The sequence below is a fragment of the Bemisia tabaci genome, chromosome 2 (assembly GCF_918797505.1).
Source record: "Bemisia tabaci chromosome 2, PGI_BMITA_v3".
NCBI classification, from domain to species: domain Eukaryota; kingdom Metazoa; phylum Arthropoda; class Insecta; order Hemiptera; family Aleyrodidae; genus Bemisia; species Bemisia tabaci.
Window position 1 is genome coordinate 44,249,902 of NC_092794.1, and position 20,190 is coordinate 44,270,091.

At 42.1% G+C, this 20,190-nt stretch overlaps 2 protein-coding genes across 6 annotated transcripts in view; one reads left to right on the forward strand and one right to left on the reverse strand.

The window, feature by feature from the left end:
• Positions 1-16,380, reverse strand: part of LOC109040106 (uncharacterized) — a 42,582-nt gene extending 26,202 nt beyond the window's left edge. The window contains exon 1 of the mRNA XM_019055910.2: positions 15,816-16,380. Within this exon, the coding sequence (XP_018911455.2) occupies positions 15,816-15,833 (18 nt within the window). The 5' untranslated portion in view covers positions 15,834-16,380. The remainder of the gene's footprint in view (positions 1-15,815) is intronic.
• LOC109039997 (neurobeachin-like protein 1) overlaps positions 1-20,190 on the forward strand; it is a 504,582-nt gene that overhangs the window by 50,618 nt on the left and 433,774 nt on the right. The gene's annotated exons all lie outside the window — the stretch shown is intronic.

Sequence of the window (20,190 nt, forward strand, 5' to 3'; positions counted from 1 at the left end):
TCAAAAATAAAAATTTTATCGAAGGAAATTTGGCAACTCTTGAATGATGATACGGCGTTCTTCCCGAAGCGAATTTTATTCAAAGTTCCGAACCTCTTCTAGAATTTCTGTCCCGGTTTGTCTCATCAATCACCGACACCAGTGGACACCGTTGTTACCAGATTCGGCCAATCAGATCTGTTGGTTTCCGATAGGTCGAACCTTTTTTAGAACCACCTAGCTAGGTAGTACCCAAATCACGCAATAACGCTCCGATTCGCTAGTCACCGAATTGGAAGTTCCGAACTCTAACTTAGTGGCTCGGAGCTTCGGGCACAAAAGTAGTGCCGGACCTCTAAATGGACGTATTTCTGTCAAATGGAACTAAGCGCCAATTTGAGTACCTTGTGAGGAATTTAGAATGCCAGATAGCGCGTTCTGTCAAACGGACCTAAGCGCCACGGAAAAGCATTGCGAGTATAGGACGGAACGAGCCCGACGCCCATTTCCGCCGCCAATCCAAGCCCCCCTCTACCTTTCTCCCCGTATGGCGCTTCGTTCCGTTTGACAGAAATACCTCCAAATAAAATTCGCTTTTTGACCCGAACTTTTTTTCCCTGTGTGTTTTTGCGAACTGCAGGCGTCGGCGCGGATATTTGCCTAGCGCCCCACGTGCTGGCAGCTCGTCGGTCCATGCGTCCGGCGTCCGGTCGTGCGGTGGCAACACGTGTTTCCGGAATCCGGTCAACCGGTTCCCATGACTGGGTCAAGAGCGCGGTGCCCCCACCCCTCCCGCGGCGGCGCGGCGGCGCACGGCGCTCCATCTCGCTGCCAGAGAGCGTGATGTGCGCTCCGATGCGCGCCAAATACGCACGGCGCTCGGACCTCCTCTCATTCACTTTCCGCCGCGGAAACCCGCCCGGGTCCCGGGCCCGGGTAAAAGTGAAGGAAGAAAGTTCCCCGCCGCAATGTAGGTGGCTCGGGTTTCCGCGCTCAGCTAGGCGCTAGGCAACCAAGGCACTGTAACGCAGGAGCCTTGGTATCAACGTGATAAAACCGTGACCGCACAGAGAATAGAGTACCTGTATACGGGAGAGTATTGCCATCTCTGTGCCGCTCTCTGATTGGTTCATCAGTTTTAGGCTATCATGGAGCTCCAGAGTTGGACCAATGTAAGCAAACCCGACCCAGCTAGAGGGACAGGTATTATCGGCTGAGAAATGAGTGATAATCGTACTGAAAGGTTAATTTTCGGCAAAAATATCCATCAAAGTTCGATCCGAATGCAATGCAGAAGTTGATCATGAAAAATTTCTATCACATCCAAAATCACGTCTAGAACTTTGTAGAACTTTGTCGCCATCTTATTTGTTTACATCAGGCCAAACTAGGAGCGGAGGGGCTGGGGTTTGTTTACAATGGTCCAACTTTGGGGCTTCACGTTAGCCGACCAATCTGAGAGCGGCACACTTTTTCTGTAGTAAAAGGATTCAGATGGCAATACTCTCCAGTATACAGGTGCTCTAATAGAGAAGCCGCGGACCTCAGTCTTTTACGCACTCTATCTGTAATGTAAAGACATTATTTATTTTAAGTCCACCATTGTAATGTCGGGTCTTCGGCGGTCTGGGAAGCCGAACTGTCAGGAAGCAGAGGCTAATCTGGGGAACTTTACGAGTGGTATCACCTCGGTGATTTCAGTCGGTGCTATTCGAGAGAATACTTCTGAGTATTATTAACATGATTTGAATCTTTAAAAGTGGATTTTGCCGCCAAAGTTTAGTGAAAGTTAGCGTAATATTAGAGAGAGGAAAAACGTAAAATAAAGTTTCGTTCAAAGGTCAAAGAAAGCCAAGGATTCAGGAAATAAAGAAATTATGGAAACCTAGTCTACTCATGGGGTGGATGTTAGGGTGCAGTCAGAATGCATCCTAGGGTTGAGCGCCGAAATGATTATCATTTACTACATTTTGGGATTCGGCACCATAATTTCCGGCTCAATTCAGTAACTCATGTACTATTACTTCCCCTATGCATATAAGCTTTAAACAGGTGAGCCAAAAATTGTAGTTCCTTATTGCAAAATGTAGCTCATTTTTTTTTGTCATCATTTGCTCGATCATGCTCCATTCTTAGGAGTAAAACCTAATACAGTTAAAAAAGTTAAAAAGCAGAAGTGAAGTAGAACTCTTCACCCCTTTTTATTCTGATCATCCAAGAATATCCGCACGAGTTTTAATGCCGCACACTGGACCGAGTCAATAAGAAAAGTCGGACAAAATCTGGAAACTTTTAAGGCCAATAGCTTTGAAAATTTATAACAAAAAAGTTTATGAGTGGTCCCATCACTGGCTTTTTAGTAAAATTTCCTCTCGGAAACACCCCTTGAAATTTAAACTGTGGCAAAATAAACATCCAAATTTGAAATTTTAGCCAAAAATTTCATGTCCGACCTCTTCTATTAGCTCATTCCACTGTGTGCCGTTGTGATTAATCGCGCAAACTAGTCTCAGCGTTGCGATGCGTTTCGTTTATTTCGCTTACAGTACTGCTGTGCTAAGTAAAAATGCCGTATGAATACTCAAGAGTTGCCAAATTTCCCTTGATAAAATGTGTATTTTTGCATTCATTCATTGCATTTTGCACATTCATGCATATTTTTCCTTGAAATTTTCCGCTATTTTAGATTAAATTGCATACAAAATTGTCTGAAAAGTTTGGAAGAAATTATTCACCAATTTCCCAGTAATGGAGATGTTGCATGTGTGAGGGATTTGCGATTTGACCATTGTTTCTTATGTAAAAGTTCGCGAGAAACACGATGGTGCCACTGGTTTTCTCTGAAATCGACTCCCAAGCTCAAAAAAAAAACTCTCAAAGTGAGGCCAAAATGGAGGGGATATCCCACCCTACCCTGAGAGTCCACCTCTACATGAAGACAATCTCTCCATGCAAAGATAGGGAGCAAATACATTAGCAGGGTTGCCGTATTTTCAGGTTTGGAGTCCCCAAATAAAGTGGCAGCCCTGTCAATGTATTTGCTCCCTATCTTTGCATGGAGAGATTGTTTTCATGTAGAGGTGGACTCTCAGCGTAGGGAGGGATATCCCCTCCATTTTGGCCTCACTTTGAGAGCTTTTTTTGAGCTTGGGAGTTGATTTCAGAGAAAACCAGTGGAACCATCGTGTTTCTCGCGAACTTTTACAGAAGAAACAATGGTCAAATCGCAAATCCCTCGCACATGCAACAGCAACATCTCCATTTCGATTTTTATCGAAGGAAACCTGGCAACATTTGAATGCTCATACGACGTTTTTCCTTAGTACGGCGGAGTATGTCAGCAATCCAACCTTTTTGACTCAATTCTTAAATCAACTAAACCACTCATCAGTGCGCCACCTGAGTGGTGCCAAAATCAAAGATGGCCGAATCTCCTTTTAATGATCCTTGGCGCCCGCTGGCATCCAATTATCGGCAACAGCGGTTAAAAGTTGTTTCCTCGACCGGTTCCGGCGATTTTTGCTTCGTTTCTCCGTTGCCCGACTCTTATACATGTCAAAAATTGATGCCTGTCATTTGCATTCGCTCCGGTAATAACCGCCCTGCACTTGACGCAGACCTCCGTGCCCGCACCCGGCTCGCTCCGTGGATCGAGGAATCGTCCCAGCTTCTAATGAACGAAATCGATCGGTTCTCTTTCCATTTCTCCCATGATAGCAAAAGGAGACAAAACGCTCAAATTTTCGAATTCAAGTTTCCTTCAAAATTCGTCTAATCTCTGGTTGAAATCACTGAAAAAGCTAAAATAGTAAAATTCGTCTTATTTGAGGAAGCCGTAAGTGCGCAAAAAATGACGTAGTTTCAGGCGAAACAGCAGCTAGGAGGATAATTCCTCCAGAGAGCCAATGAAAACACAGGGTTGCCACAGTCAGGGAATATCGGGAAATGAAGCCGAAGTTTGGGGAACTTGCTTAGCTCATGACGTCACCCGAAGCTGTAATCATCCACCATGTAGGTAGGTCAACGACCAAAATAAGAGTAGTTGTCACTACTTGCTTACTTTGCTACTTGTTACTTGCTACAGTTGCTCCCTTATAATTGTCCATAAGGAATTGTTGAGTCCTCGAAAGTAAAAGCTTCCACCTGTCGCCAAGAGGCCAGTGGAGAGTCTCTTGTCCCTGCATCCACCCAGGAGGTAGGGTAGGTCAACAGCCGAGAAATGGTCGATGACCGCCGCTGCCTTATCATTGTCAGCAAGGAAGTGATGGATCAACGAAAGTAAAAGTTTCCACCCTTCGTTAAGTGGTTATAGCGGAGGGTTTCTCTGTGTCTCTGGATCTCCATGATGTTCAGTGACCATGGTTTCCCTGTAGAGGCACTCGATCTTTCCTCGAGGTCAGTCACGCGTAGATAGTCGCGAATCAGTTTAAGACTTTCTTTTCAAGGTCACATCGCATTCACCGGGTGAAAAAGCGTTCGAGATTGATGAGACTGATAGTGGGCTGTTCTGCCTCTCGAACTCTCCAAGTGCCCACCATTCAGTTTCTTTGAAGTTCAAGTTGGCCGAGTGGGTCGTGTTTATGAGCTGGGGGAGGAGAGAGGGGGCTTACTTGTGTGTGATTGGATACGGAACAGTTGTCTAGCTGTAAGTTAGATACCTTACTCGGTAACCGCAAACGCTGCCACATTTGGATAATGTTCTAACATACCATGTGAGTTTTATTAATTTGATGTCAGTTTCAATGACGTGCGATGTTGCCAATTTTGGTGGAAGAACGGTGGCAAAACGGTGGCTTTTAGTCATCTTCAAACCCGAACAGCTGAAGCACACAGGTTTAATACGGTAACGATTTACAGGGTGATCCAGGCTTAAACGGCCAGACTGCAGGAACATGCTCTATGGGTCAAAATAAGACTTTTTTGTTGTAAATAGTTGTTTCCAAATGTGCCCCGAGTCGGAACTACACCCCCCGATTTCGGAAAGTATATAGTTTTTCCTGGATCTTGGCAACGGTTGTGAATCAAATCTCATGAAAATTTGTACTCTTCTGCACTATTATGCCCTGAATTCATAATGATTTTATAAAAATCGAAATCTCAATTTAAAGAGTGGGGTTTGGGGGTGTTTCAGCTCCTTCAGTCTGGCCGTTTAACCGTGGATCACCCTGTATTGTAGGAGCCCCGCATTTTTAATCAAAGAAAGTATTCGGGTGAACCAAGAGCGGACTGGTCCATTGCGTTAGTCATTGATAGTGTTCGACGGTTTAAAACCGAACTGATTGTGTTCAAACGCCAAACCACGTCCATTTTTAACGAAGACGCTAGTCGAAAAACATGGTGTATGTCATCATCCACGGCTGTAGCACATACCATGGTTTCTTCCACCTTAGAATCATTAATCCATAATACACACGTTTGAACTGGTTATTTTACGTAAAAGACGAATGAAACAAAAGTAAAGCACGGAGAAAATAAATTTCGCGCGTGGGACCCAAAGTTGAGGTCATATGGATCTCTGAAGTTTTCAGCATCTGAAAACTTGAGGTCCAGCTGCCGAAGTTCGGGTCCAACATCTAAAGTGATCCGGTACATACCGAAGGGTTCGGGTCACACATTTGAAATACCTCGGTTTATACCTAAGTTCTCCAGTTGTTGGACCCGAACTTCGATAGATGGACCTCAAGTATTCGAATGGGCAATACGAAAACTTCAGAGATTGACTTGATCTTAACTTCAGGTCCCATGCACGAAGTTTTTTTTTCCATTAGGAAACTACATACATATGTAGGAAGTTGCATATTGCGTGGTTGTTTCCAAAAAAAAAATTAATTTCCAAAAAACAAAAACCCGCACACTACCGCGATGTATGATGCCATACGCCAAGTTTCTTGATAAACGATATCTCCGTCAATAACGGGCGTAGTAATATAGCGTCTGGACAGATCTAATTATTTTTGCTAATTTAGAGGTTAAATCATTTAAGCACTCCTCTGACCCATTTAGATGAGACTTCAAATGTTATTCAGCCTATTCTGTTTGCATGATGACTCTTAAGTACTGATGCATCAAATATGAAATGCTAGAGACTTGAACGAACGAGTATGAAAGTAGGAGCGATGGCCGCACGCGCAAATATTCTTTATTGTATTCTTATATCAGGGTATGATTGATCACCACAGCTAAATGGCATGCTACATTTGCTACAATGTGTGTGCGCGTGTTTTCACGGGTAGAATTCTCCTTCAAGCCTCAAGTCTTTCATACTTTGCAACGAGTTATCCGCAGTCGCCTGAACAATCAAATGCGTCTGTTGGCCTTGGACTGCTTGGATACCCATCTGATTTCTTGAACGAGCAGTGTTTACTAAACACTGTTTAGGGCTGTAGTATTAGTCGTTCCTCATTTACCTACCTTTCTTAGGTGGTTTAAATGTGATTAAGAGAGGTTTAAGGAGATTCTCAACATGGTAGCATATGATGAACTGACTTTAACGAATCGTCAGTAGGCGTTACATTTTAAATGAAGCCTTGCATGAAATCACCAAAATTTGCATCTCCAAAAATTGAAAATACAAAGGAAAAAATTTTGCAAATTTTATGGTAGATTCGCACCCACTGTGAAGTTTTTCAAAATGACAGAAAGTTTTTACGGTAGCAAATCATCGTCATTTCGTATGTGTATGTATAATTCGCTTTTACAGTGCGCGAGGGCGCTCTGCGACGCCTGCTTGCCACAGAAATCTGTCATGGTGGAGATCCTCCGGAAGCTGTCATTTCTTATAATGTCATATTTCTGATTTTTTTTTTAAACTTTAAAATTCCTTATTTACCAAAATTGACAACTTGGAACTGGGGCAGACAGCGTCCCAGCCCGAGGGTTGAGGGCCTGCCAACATATTTCTAACCATAAAGAATTTGGTAATGCACCTAGTTTTATAGCATTGGCATCTGTTTCTGAGTTAATCCTGTCCAATTTTACCCAAGACTCGTTAAAATTACCCTTTTCTTGATGTTAGTTGATGATTTATGTAAACCTCTCTTAATCACAATAATTAGTATATGTGGCCTCTCAAGGAGCTACTTAAGATACGGCTTCGAATACAGTCCGAAATTTTTTTTTTTCCTCTGAAATACCCTCATTTGCCTTACTTTTATGTGCTACGCTGCAACAAAACCGTAATAAAATCTACACAGAATCATGGCTTACACGTTATGTCTATTGTTATGGTTCGAACCATCAAACATCAGTATATCGAACGTCGCGAGAGTGACGTTACCTCTACATTAGTCTATTTTTGCCAGAACAAGCATAACAACAGGTGATCATGTTCGCCGCTCTTGTCTACTAGTCCGTGCTTATCTTGACCGTGCTTACGCACCTGGAAAATTCTATTATGACGGTTGAAGTATGGCAACGTTTCTGCCCGTAGCATCGAGGAAAACTCTCGCTCATCAAAGTGAAATTAGCTCAGTCTGTTTACGCTTTACATGCTCCGAAAATATGTAGCGGCCTATCAAAAGTTACTCATGTCTGTTTGCGACCGTGCGTGTGACCTAAGCTTCTCCCGAAAAGGATTTTCTCATTAGTCAATTTTTTGGCAAGGATGAACTTATCTGTCGTTTTTCCGACGAAACGAGATTTCTTAGTGATCCATTGGAAAATGTTTTTGAAAAGCTCCTATATTTTTTAGAAGAAATGCCACAAGACAAAATCCTAACTGCAGCGGGTTTCGAATATTATGGAGTCGCTCATAACGACGTATCGATGGCTAAGGAACAATAGGTACCGCACATCTGCCAACTGACGATTTTGTAGGACGAAGAAGAAACTTCCATTTTTTTAATTTCATATGTGGTTATATTATATTTACAATTTCAGTTTTAAACACAGCATCTTTACAGCGCTCCTATGCGGAATTGAAAAAAATTAAAAACATCATCTTGCATTTTTGACACTGGAGAATGCGGCAAAATCGCGAACTCATATTGACAAAAATTGTTAGTTAGGTAGTATTCTTCCTGAACCGTCGATGTTGGTCATAAGAAGGTGCGATCTGGTCAGTCCCGCGACTGGAATTCGATCCATTCAATGTATACAAAAATTACAAAGCATGACCCTGGTTCCTTTACAAACACATTGACTGATGCTAAAGCAGCTGAAGGGGGTAAAATTATCTGAAAAGCAAGGTCTAGCACTAATAGATATCCATTCATCACTGCAGAAAAAAAGTCGCTTGGATCTAGAGTCCAAACTCTTAATAATATTGACAAGAAAAAATACTCTCGATTCAATCCGATTTTTTCTTGAATCGAGGAGCCGAGCCTCTCATTAATTTAGGCGGATTTCCTTTTGATTCAAGCCGAAAGTCCGATTGAATCAAGAGTACTTTTTCTTTTCAATGTTTTTAGGAGTCTGGACTCTGGATCCAAGCTACTTTTTTACTAGTGATAGTACTGACTACGAAATTTCTTGGGCACTAAATGTAGCTAGGAATCAACCAAATACCACCAATCTTTTTCTCTCCGTGTAAGACGGAGATAGAGCGTGTCCGGTCCTCCGGTCAGCGCTGATTTATCCAGGACTGATCGTGGATTGTTTGTCGGATAAGAAGGGTGGGGTGGGGGGAACAGTCGGAGACAATTGCTCCGCATTTAGACACTTACAAATAAATCCGGTCAGATAGACACTTTTACCGAAGGGGATTGTGAGAGATTATGCATGCAAGTATGCAACTGCGGCAGCTAATGACGGCTGTCCCCTTAATTAGAGCGGTTTCGATTGAATAGCCCGATCCTGTTCCGTACTGTGTGCCCAGATAACCGACTGCCCGGACGAGACAATTGGCGAACGGTTTCGCACGGTCACTGACTCAGAATTCCGCGGGTGAGTCAACAAAATCCGAGAGCACGAAATTCATTGTCGTTTTAACATTTTCTTTCCCAAAATGCTCAACACTTTTCTCAAATTTTCTACTTTTTTCGGCACTCCGTCACGGATTCAAGTCGTCTCCTTGATGCATGACAACTATTGTGTGTGTAGAACGTCTGAACAATTTTATGGCAAAACTATTTGAATTATTCGGGGGCTAAAGTAGTTAAATGGCACGGTCTAATAGCCCCCGTCTTTTCTCGGTCAAAATAAGACTTGTTTCCGGGGCTTTAGCCCTCCTTAAATACAATTTTGGATAAATTTTTTTCAAAGAAAAAACTTTAATTTTGAATTTTGACCAGTAGAACTTGCTCCTGGAGTTTTGCTGTTGAACCGTGGATCACCCTGTGTAGTTTGTCATTGCCGACAGCGATTCACGTAATCCCGCTCATGATTATGACAACGAATATTACCGGATCCAATGGCTTTCCGCCCCTCACGCAGAATAGAACAATTCTGCCGTGCTAAGGAAGAACGCCGTATGAACATCCGAGAGTTGCCAAATTCCCCCGAATAAAACATAATTGTATTTTTGAAGCAAGTTATGCGTATCTTTCCTTAAAATTTTCCGATATTTCAAATTAAATTAGGAACAAAATTGTCTGAAAAATTGGAAGAAAAATATTGAGAATTTTGAGACCCCCCACTCGTATCTCGGCTATGGTGGAAGCTTTTATTTTTGGGACTTCAAATTAAACTGTTGACTTACCTACATGGTTGATGTTCAACAACTTGTCGGCAGTTCCGTTTTGCAAGCAAGCCAAAGTTTGGGAAACTTGTTTGGCTCATGACGTCACCCGAAGCTTCTAGTGCTTAAATCCACTATGTAGGTAGGTAAACAGCCGAAAAAAGAGTGATGACTGTTGCTCCCTTATAAATAAGAAACTGCTGAATCCTCGAAAGTAAAAGCTTCCACCTATCGCCAAGAGGCCAGTGGAGGGTCTCTTGCAGAGACAGGTGACCCTCCACTGGCCTCTTGGCGGCAGGTAGAAGCTTTTATTTTCGGGGATTCAAGAATTCCTTATGGGCAATTATAAGGGACCAACAGTCATCACCCTAATTTCGGCTGTTGAGCTACCTACATGGTGGATTGTTCGTACAGCTTCGGGTGACGTCATGGGCCGAACAAGTTTCCCAAACTTCGGCCATTTTCGGCTTGTTTGCAAAACGAAATTGCCACCACGTTGTTGACCATCAAGACGTTGACGTTGTTGATCATAATAATAAGATGATCGTCGAACTCGAACTATTCCTTTATTGGAATGATTCGAACAATTTCCCAACTGATTTCATATGAAATTAACATAATTATAATTTTAATTACTGTAATGATAATTACAGAACAAATAAACTATTAATAATATTTATCTTTGAAACTAGATAAATTATTAATATTAATAAAATGGGTGTAATTATTTCTTCTATTTTCATAATTTTAGTAGTTTATTAAAAATATTGGTTTTCTAATGCAAGTAAGTCAACAGTAGAATGCTGAAGTCCCGAAAGTAAAAAGCTTCCACCATGGCCAAGATACAAGTGGAGGGTCTCTTGTCTCTGGTCTCTTATCTCGTGAATTTTCCCAGTGAACTCGTTGGTTATTAAAGAAAATACGGCAACGCCTGAAGGCTCATACGGCATTTCTTCTTAGGACGGCAGAAATTCTGTCGACTCACAGTCAGTCGGAGGTGGATTTTTTCCCGGCAACTGCGGGGAGGCATCTGGAGTTGTGAGTAGAAGGTCCCGAGACGTATGAATGGACGCGCTATGAATTGATTATTTAATTTGTTTTCCACTCGCCAAAATTACAGCGGCGGCACCAGCGACTACGAACGGCGAGGGCTGTCCTCGACCGTTGTGCATTCCGCTCTTTCGATGCCCGCAGCAGCCGACCCGAGAAAATTAGAGTACCGGTCCAGCCTCAGACGCGACTACATTTCACTTTTGTTTTCGTTTCCATTTTCATTTTTAGCCGCATCATTCGCATCACTCAATGTTTCTCCTTCACGCCTCATCTGGCCGCGTGCTTTATTTACACTCCGTATGACATCCGACGCAGCGACCACTGCTCGTCGCCACGCCGCCGCCGCCACTGTCTTTGTACAGCGTGTTCCATAAGTAACCACCGATTCCAGTTTTTTGCCCGTACGTTTAGGAAGTAACTCTGTCTCAATGGATAATTAGACAGAGTTAAAAAATTAGCACTCCAATAAATCATGTTTTCTGATCGATGTTTTATGTTGAATAAGGTAAACACTGTGAATATTTCCAATTCAAATGAGCAATGGGTCAGTCGCGCTGACGTTTTTTGATGTTTAATTCTTGATTGGCTAAAAATAATAAAATCTGTTTAAATAGCAACTTTCTACGTTAAATAATATGCGAGGTATCGCACTCTGAAGAGTTGGGTTTTTGACGTCATCCGCCACGTTAGTGACACCCTTGGTTTCTTTCTTCCCGCTTTTAGCCGAGTTTTCGGTTGAGTAACCCATGAAAATGTGCGTCACGATGACTGATGAACGCAAGGTGAAAGAAACAAAAGGTGTCCTTACCGCGTTGGATGACGTCATAAACCAAATTTTTCAAAGCGCGATTTCTCGGTTAATACTGAACGTTAGTTGCTGTTTAGACGGATCTTAATATTTTAAGCTAATCTCCAAGAATCAAGCATCAAAACACCTGTAATCAGCGCAACTGACTTATTAGCGGTTTCCTGAACGATAATGGATCACAAAACAGGGTATATATACAGGGTAATATGTGCATTATAATTTGTATGTCATAATTTTACTCAGAACACAACGAGGCAGTAGCGCTAATCACAGGATCGTGTGTTGAATGCTCTAGATTATAGATTATCAACAACTGATTTTTAACGAGGTTGGAAATTTTCAACCCAAAAATTCGGCCAATGTAACCCTAAGATTTTGTAGCTTTAGCCGAAAGAAATACTCAATCAAAAATATTGACCGCACGCGTAGGTTACTATGTGTGTTTTACATCCCACATCAACACAAAAAATCGATGACTTTTTTCTACTGTGTATGAAAAAGACACAAGGCTCGAAAGAGAATTCTATCCATAAAAACGCACCCTTACTTATCGTAGGAAATAGAGCATGCCATTTAGCTTGGATAATCGTAATTACACCCTGATAAGAATATAGTATACAATATTCGTATGTACGGCCATCGCTTCCACTTTCTTACCCGTTCGTTCAAGTCTCTCGCGTTGCATATTTGAGTCACATGTACAAACGAATCATCATAAGAAGAGAACCAGCTGAATAGCACTTGAAGTCTCATCACAATGGGTCAGTGATGCTGATCACAGTATAGTAGTTGGATTACAAAACTTTGCGATTAACAAAAATAATAAGATCTGTCCTAACGCCAAGTATGGTTTCTACCACTTTGGCTTCATCAAGCAAGGATACGCACATTCGTAGTGGTTGCTCGTCGTAAAACATGCGTAAAACCAAAGTAGAAGAGACTTCAATGTGCATTACCGTGGTAGATGATGTTATACGCCGTGTTTTTTGATGGCCGATATTTTTTTTTTTTTTTTTTTTATTGGACGGAGAACTTTGGTGTTTGAACAGATTCCTTTTATTGAACTTTGCGAATTCGTGTAACCTTAATTTACCGAAACACGATTCTATTACCAGCGCAACTGACCTATGTGTGCAACAAAATTTATTGAAAGTAACTCGCACACGAAAAAAAGTGTCAGGAGTTATCCCCTAAAATTGTGGTACTATCCCAATTATTTGGATGACATGGATTGACTTTCCCAATCAATTTTGGTAGTACCGCAAGGCAAGTCGGATTAGTACCGCAACATTTGGGTTAGTAGCCTAATATATGGGGGTGCTACCACAATTAATTGGGATACTACTACGATAATTGGAAATGTCTATATTATCCAACAGTTGGGACTTCACCCCTACCTCTTTCTTTCCGTGCAACTAAGATATACATTTTTTTCGATGCATTAATTCAAACTCCCTGCTTATTAAAGAAAACTTCATCTACTTGAGTTAAATCGCACACAAAGGTTATCGTTACAGCCTGTGCGAATTGAAAATATGGCCCCTTCCGGCACTTCTGTTCAGCTGTCGCACGTTGTTAACCCTTTGAAAAACACAGATCGGGGAAGGAATATTGCTCGATTAAGAAACTTGCCAAAACCTTTGTAGTGTGCAAGTTGATTCACGCAGAATCTAGTTTTTCCTTTGAGCGGGAAACTCAATTTTTTCGTAAACTGTTCTGAACCTTCCTTAAACACAATATCCACTGACAGACCTCCTTGAGGAATGGATCTGTTTCAAAAATTACCATGAATGCAGCCCTTCTCTCTAGCTGAAGAGTCGATTTCGGAATCGAATGCGTCACTTTGCGTCGGTGCGTCGAAACACACAAACCGGAAAAAAAGACATTAGATCTAGAGTCCAGACTCTTAAAACATCGACAAGAAAAAGTACTCTTGATTCAATCAGAATCTAGCTTAAATCAAGAACCAAGCCTCTTAATTTAAGCGGATTTCGTTTTGATTCAAGCAAAAATCCGATTGAATCAAGAGTATTTTTTCTTGTCAATGATTTCAAGAGTCTGGACTCTAGATCCAATGTGTTTTTTTCCAGTGCAACGTGCGTTTGTGAATCCAGTATACGAATGGGGAATGTACATGAAAATGTTGTTGCTTTATCTAAGAGTGCTTAATGAGCTGAGCACGAAGTAATTTTCCTAATTTTTCTGATAAGGGGAATTTCAGAAAGATAGATTTAAAAGTGAGAAAATTTGCCGCCTATGACGTCATCTGGCGGCATTTCCCTATCTTAACACATGTACTTTAACACATTTGGTTGTTTTGTCATTGTATCTCCGCCAATAATTGCTCAATTCTGAAACCAAGGATTTTCTCGTGCTAAGTTCTCCTAGGAGATGCATCTTGAACATGAAATTCATCAAATTTTAGACACCTGCAAATTCTTCACTGTGAGATATGGAGTGCTTTCTGTGCTTCACCAATGTCAGCATGAATATAAATCCGTTTTTACATTGGAAATAAATAACGTTTCTCCAAGCTTAGCAAAACTGGTGCCAGGTCATTTTTCCTACAAAAATTTTTCCTACCACACATTTCTCTAATACTTTTTTTCCACTTATTTTTTGTCCCATCACAGTAAGTCCTACGAATGAGATGTCCTACTGCCTTTTTCCTAAGAGTAATGCTCCTAATTGTAATTGAAACTTGAACATGAGTAGACGAGAGAGAAAAAATTTCTTTCAAACCTCGCAGCTTATATTGGTTTCTAGGAGACAACCCAATTATTTTGACTTATTAATTGAACTTGTGGGGTATGTTATTTTATAAAATTGAAATTGGGACAAATTTTGGTAGAAAAAATAGTCAGTAGTACATCCCATTCGCAGGACTAACTGCAATGAGACACAAAGTAATACATAGAAAAGTATTAGGTAAACTTGTAGTAGAAAACAATGTTTCAGGAAAAATGACTTGCCACTGCAAAACTTTGCAGCAGCTCTATTAATATGATCAATGAGATTACAAACGTTTCTCCAAGCTCCAGTAAAACTTTGCAATATCTCTATCAATATGATGAATAAGAGGGCAAGTTTTGCTCAGACCATTTCAGTGCACGGCGAATGCCTCCGAGGCGTCGAGTATTCGTCGCTCTTTCCTTAATATTCCTCCGAACTTGAATGTTCGGCTGAAAAGTTAAGCATGTTTTACGAGTACGTTGACTAGACGATTATACCCTACGGGCTCCATTTTAACGAGTTGGAAAGTCTGAGCCTCTAGCCAGCGGACGCGCACCTCTAACTTGAACCCACTCTGTAGCCTCTCTTGCAATACGATGCTGGGTTGTGTCGTCGTTTGCATGACGGATCGCGAATTATCTTGCTACATATTATAATTTTCTTGAAAAAAAAGGTTACATCGAAAGAGTCCCTCGCAGTAGTCTGTAAAATATTCGAAAAAAAAAAAATCATCATCACTCAGAAAAAAGTTCAGTTTTTTAGCGGGAGTATGGTGTTCTGTATTGGTCGCACTATTCAGTTTATAAAACTGTTCTCTTGGTTCGAATCGGTTCTTAAATTCGCATCTTCATTCCTCGTAGAGAAACTCTTTATGCAGTTTGGTTTAAAATCGCAGTGATTTGAACCGAAGTGCAGTTATACATGAACCGGATAGTGCGGCAGGTAGAACACCTTGTTCAAACAACCGAACTTCTTTTCTCCCTGATACTGAAGTTGAATGACTCCAGCCCCCGAATTTTACGGGTTATTTTTCATTTTTTATTTTAATTTTTTACTTTATTGAAGAGATCGATAATTTCTAATTGAAAAGTTCTATTTTCAATGTGAACACCGAGCAGACGACTAACGATAAGATTTATCGCTAGGAATTTCCATGAGTGCAAAAAAAGGCTTGAAACTTTTTGAAAGAGATTATTGTGGACATGAAAGCCCAAAGTTCCCATACAAATAGCTTGACAAGAGATAAAAACGCAGATAAAACTAAACACTTATTTTAAGCAACTTGGGTTCCTCCAAGCCTGCTCGTCTAATCTTCACTGAAGACCGTAAGCCAAAATTAATTGAGGGGCTTGGAGGACAAAGCGCATTCGTGCAGTTTTTGAAAAATAGAGATATGGATGATTTCAAGTAGAATTAGTCTTAATGCATATTTTGTGAAAAACTCGTTCCCAAATTTCAATTTTTAAGCATCAAAAAGAGCGTTTGAACTTTCTTTCCGCCACAATGATCCATGTAATTTCGAAGCTTTAAACACGTGTTTCTCGAAAAAGTAAAAACTGCACTTATGCGCCTTGACTTGTCCTCCAAGCACATCAATTAGTCCATCGAGAATAACGAGAGACTTACTATTTTCAGTATATCCATTCTTAGTTAATCCGTAATCCTTCGGGGTCGTTCTCACTGCACTTGTTCACTTTTTTTTCACCTTTTGAACTTAACTGCTTTCATTTAGAACTAGTACACCGAATCCGTATTCCCTCGGTCAAGCAGTTCACTTGCACATCCCGGCGCGACACAGAACAGAACTAAGTACACGGAAACACACTCGTAAAAGCTTCTTGGGATCTCGGTGATGAATATCACTTTTCATGCACTGATCTTTTGAATTCCGTCGGCGATCTCATGAGCTTCGAGCGGGGGTTGTCTGCGTGTTTGGCTGGTTCTGGGGGCGCGAAATGCAACTGGGATCCGGTCGCGTCTTGCCCACCAACTCGCGCATCGTTCACTCGCTCGTCCGACCTGACTTACTACTGGAAACCGTCGCCACTTACTCCCGTACTTACCGTCATCATTTCTCCCAAGTTCTTCCCTCCTGCTCTCTCCGTCCTCTCCCCACCGCTTTCTTCGCCGCCCCTCTCGACGCGCGCCAGGTGCCTTTGTGGTACTGGACTTTGACGCTTCTTCAGACACCGTCGGGAGTACCCCCGTAGCATCGGCTATTAATTTTTTTTTTTTTTTTAAAAAAAAAAAAAAAAAAAAAAACTCTGGAATTTTAAGAAAGTGGTATATTTGCTACTTTTAAAGCGGTACCTCGGCAACTATGCCCATGAACACCTCTGTAGTTAAGTCACTGGGTTGGTTACGAAAAAAGATTAAATTTGGAAGGTAGTAGTGGGGAAAAAAACAAGAACATGAAATTTACCGGAAAACTTTTCGAAAAACGGTCAAAATATCCGAGCTAGGAAACAATTTCTGTTCTTTTTTGCGTACTAACGCCACATTCTACCTCTTCAAGTTTTTCATCGTTTCATTTTGGTAAATTTTAACATAAATTCGACGTTTTGTTAATTTGGCATACAATTTTGGTTTTTTTTGCATATTGTACAATTTGTCTGTTTTAAGTATCACCATGAGTTTAACACAAAATTTTGAGTCATTTCTTTTTCTTTTTTTGAACGAACATTTGCAACAAATTAATTTATAAGAGGATAAAAAGGGTTTTCCATCTTGTAAAATACAATTTTTCACGTTGTTTCAATGTCCAAATTTAACAGTGAATGTCTAGGGATGATCTGGTCCAGCATGAGGAAACCAATCCCTTTTTTTTTCTTTCTTTTTTTTTAAAAAGTATTATCTATAATTATTTCGGCACTTACCTTGAAAGACAGACAGAAATAAGTGAAAAAGTATCTCTGAATCATTACAAAATCAATTTTAATCTTACTTTTATTACCTGGAAGGTACTGCAAGCAGTACGCCCTACCAAGCGCCTTAAGGGTGGACTTACAGAGCATAGGGTCAACTGAAAACGGAAACGCAGAATCGCATATTGGCAGTCTTCGGTCAATAAAACCAGGACCGCATTATAGCCTTCCTTCGTTACCTTGAACCACTGGAGTGCGGTACCACATTACTCTCTTGGATCTCCATGTGAACAGCCATTCAGAGAAACGCAAGACCGCCGATATCCCGTTCTGCATTTCCGTTTTCAGTTGACCTTATGTTCTGCAGGTCCGCACGTAAGAAACTTGGTGGTACGTGCTAGGTGCGGTACTTTTAAGCTCAAAGGTCCTCCGGATACTAAGTAGCCCTTGGCGTTTCAATGCTCGAGGGGTGTTCACGTGAAGATCCGAAGAGGTAACGTAGGACCTTATCCTAGCGGCACTGCGTTCTATAACGCAAAACCGCTGGAGTGCAGTGCAACGTTACATTTTTGGATCTCCCTATGAACACCCATCCAGAGGTACGCAAGACCGCTATAATGTGGTCCTGCGTTACACGACAGAAAACCGGTGGAATGCGGTCCTATGTTTCGCTTTCGGATCTCCACCCATTCAGAAGAACGCAGTATACGCACGGGAAATGTACTGCGTGCCTTTAATTGCTTTCCTATGTTTTGTCTAATATTGAGGTTTTTCTGGTCGAAAAAAATTTAGTAAGTTCCAATTGAGCAGTAGTACTTTTTTGCCGTGGCGTCGTCACAAATAGTTGACCAGAATGGTCAAAATTCTTGAAAATTACGAAGTATGCCGTCTTCAAAAATCGTCCAGTAATGTAGGCGGTCCAAACACACCTACCCCTCACTAAGCCAATGCTTCTTCTTGTTCTTCTTCTTCTTATTCTTGTCCTTCTGCCTGTTCTTCTTGTTCTTCTTCTTCCTCCTCCTCCTCTTCTTCTTATTCTCCTTCTTCTTCTTCCTCCACCTCTTCTTCTTCTCCTTCTTCTTATTCTTCTTCTGGTCCTTCTTCCTGTTCTTCTTGTTCTTCCTGGTCTTCTTGTTCTTCTTCCTGTTCTCCTTGTTCTTCTTCCTGTTCTTCTTGTTTCTCTTCCTAGTCTTCTTTTTCTTCCTGTTCTTCTTGTTCTTCTTCTTCCTCCTCCTCTCCTTCTTATTCTTCTTCTTCTTCCTCCTCTTCTTCTTTTTCTTATTCTTCTTCTTTTTCTTCTTCTTTTTCTTCTTCTTTTCTTCTTCTATTTCTTCTTTTTTTTAAGAGTATATGAATTTTTATACCTCAAAGAATGTTCTCTTTGGGTTGATAATCTGTCGAAACATTATCGATATTTCCTGTCCATATCACACGGCTGCGCAATGACGGGCCGTCAGTTGTACTTTAGACTGCGCAGCGGTGAAACAATAGGCACCTCCCGCTAGAAGTCGGGTGTTCGGGTGGCGTGCCTCTGCCTGTTACATCTTTTGGATGCTGTCACAGTGCCGCACGCCGCAAGCCGCGAGCCGTCGCGTCGCCTCCCAAATATCCTCGTGACTTCCGTCATTCCTTTACAAACTCCTGCAACGAGGAGGAGGGCCCGTTGCGTCATCCCGGGAGCTTCCCTATCCGATATCCGACAGCACTCGTGCGGATTAAGAGCTCGTCCAGGTTGACGATGATCCTTGTCGGTGTTACGCATCACCATCACGTATTGTGCCCAGAGACGATATTTTTTGGAGACCCTGCTCTGCTCTCCTCCCTACCATGTAAAAGTTACGTTTGGAAGACAACGCTCAGATTTGCCCAATGATGTCTGATGACCTGCCTGCTGGTGAGTTAGTGACTGAGTTAGCAGTTCTAACTCGGAGTACTTTCAAAGGGAGAGTATGGATACTGGATTACATGGAGCTCCCAGGATACTCGAGTGGATCTCGTCTTGGATCCGCCTGTGGCCGACCGTTTGGTTACGAAAACAGGAAGTTGGGTTTGACAAACTGAATGGTTTGGATGATATGGAGCACGTAACGTTCTGTTTATCGTATGACCGAACTTTGTATTTCACCACAAAAAACTTTTAAAATTGACTAGGGGGCTCCGCAACCCCCAAAAGCCGCTTCGCGGACAGAAAAATAGTCGAATCACCCGTTGGCGGTTAATGAGCAAATAAGTTTTATTGAATAACGAAACGATTTTTGAAAGAAAAATTTCCCACCAAAAAATATTCTTAACTCTGAATTTTTATTCCTTTTTTGGAAGTCGACCTTCACAGGGCCACAGATAGCTGTCCATAACTAAATAAAGGTCTCTGAAAGTAAAGACCCACTCTATTAAAACTCTGACCTTTGAACTTCCCTTCCTCACCCCGTCCATCAAGCGTCTTAAAAATGATTTTATTAGGATAGAGAGGATTTGTTCACCCAATAAATTGAAGAAAGTGACCGGAACCAAAACCTTAGCCAATATCCTCGCGTATCAAAAAACGTTCTTGCGTACAAATCCTCGTCTCACCACCTTCTTTCGTCTCTCCGTATAGTAGACCCCGAGTGCGGTATGTCATCCGCGTTGATGAAACGGCGACAGCGATCTCCAGGAGCCCTGGCTCCGCGGGCCCCGGGTCGGACTCCGACCGGACCAAATCGCCGCTGAATCCGTAAACTGTCGCTGCGCCCCGCCGGTCAGTCGGCCCTCTTCATGTTCTCTGTTTCGCTCCGAATTTTCCCTTTCGGTCGCGGACCGCATTCCTCGAGACGGATTTCCATCGCGGTTTATCCGTCCGTTTCGTAATCGGGTCTTTAGGCCCGCAGCCCCCCCCCCCCCCCCCCCCGGGCCCGGATCATCCGAGGAGGAAACACGGCTGTCGGGAGACGGGCGCCCGCATTGTCCTCCGCTCCGAAAAGTGTGCGAGTATTCCCATAAATCAATATTTTTCCAGCCGAACGGGGCTCCATATCGCAATCCGCGGCCGCAATTTAGGCCGCCGCAGCTGACCAGCGCTGGTCTGCGTAATGATCGGTTTCCCATTCCCGGAAGGGTTATCTCGTCCAGGGCCTGTCCTTGCCCCACCTTCGTAGAGA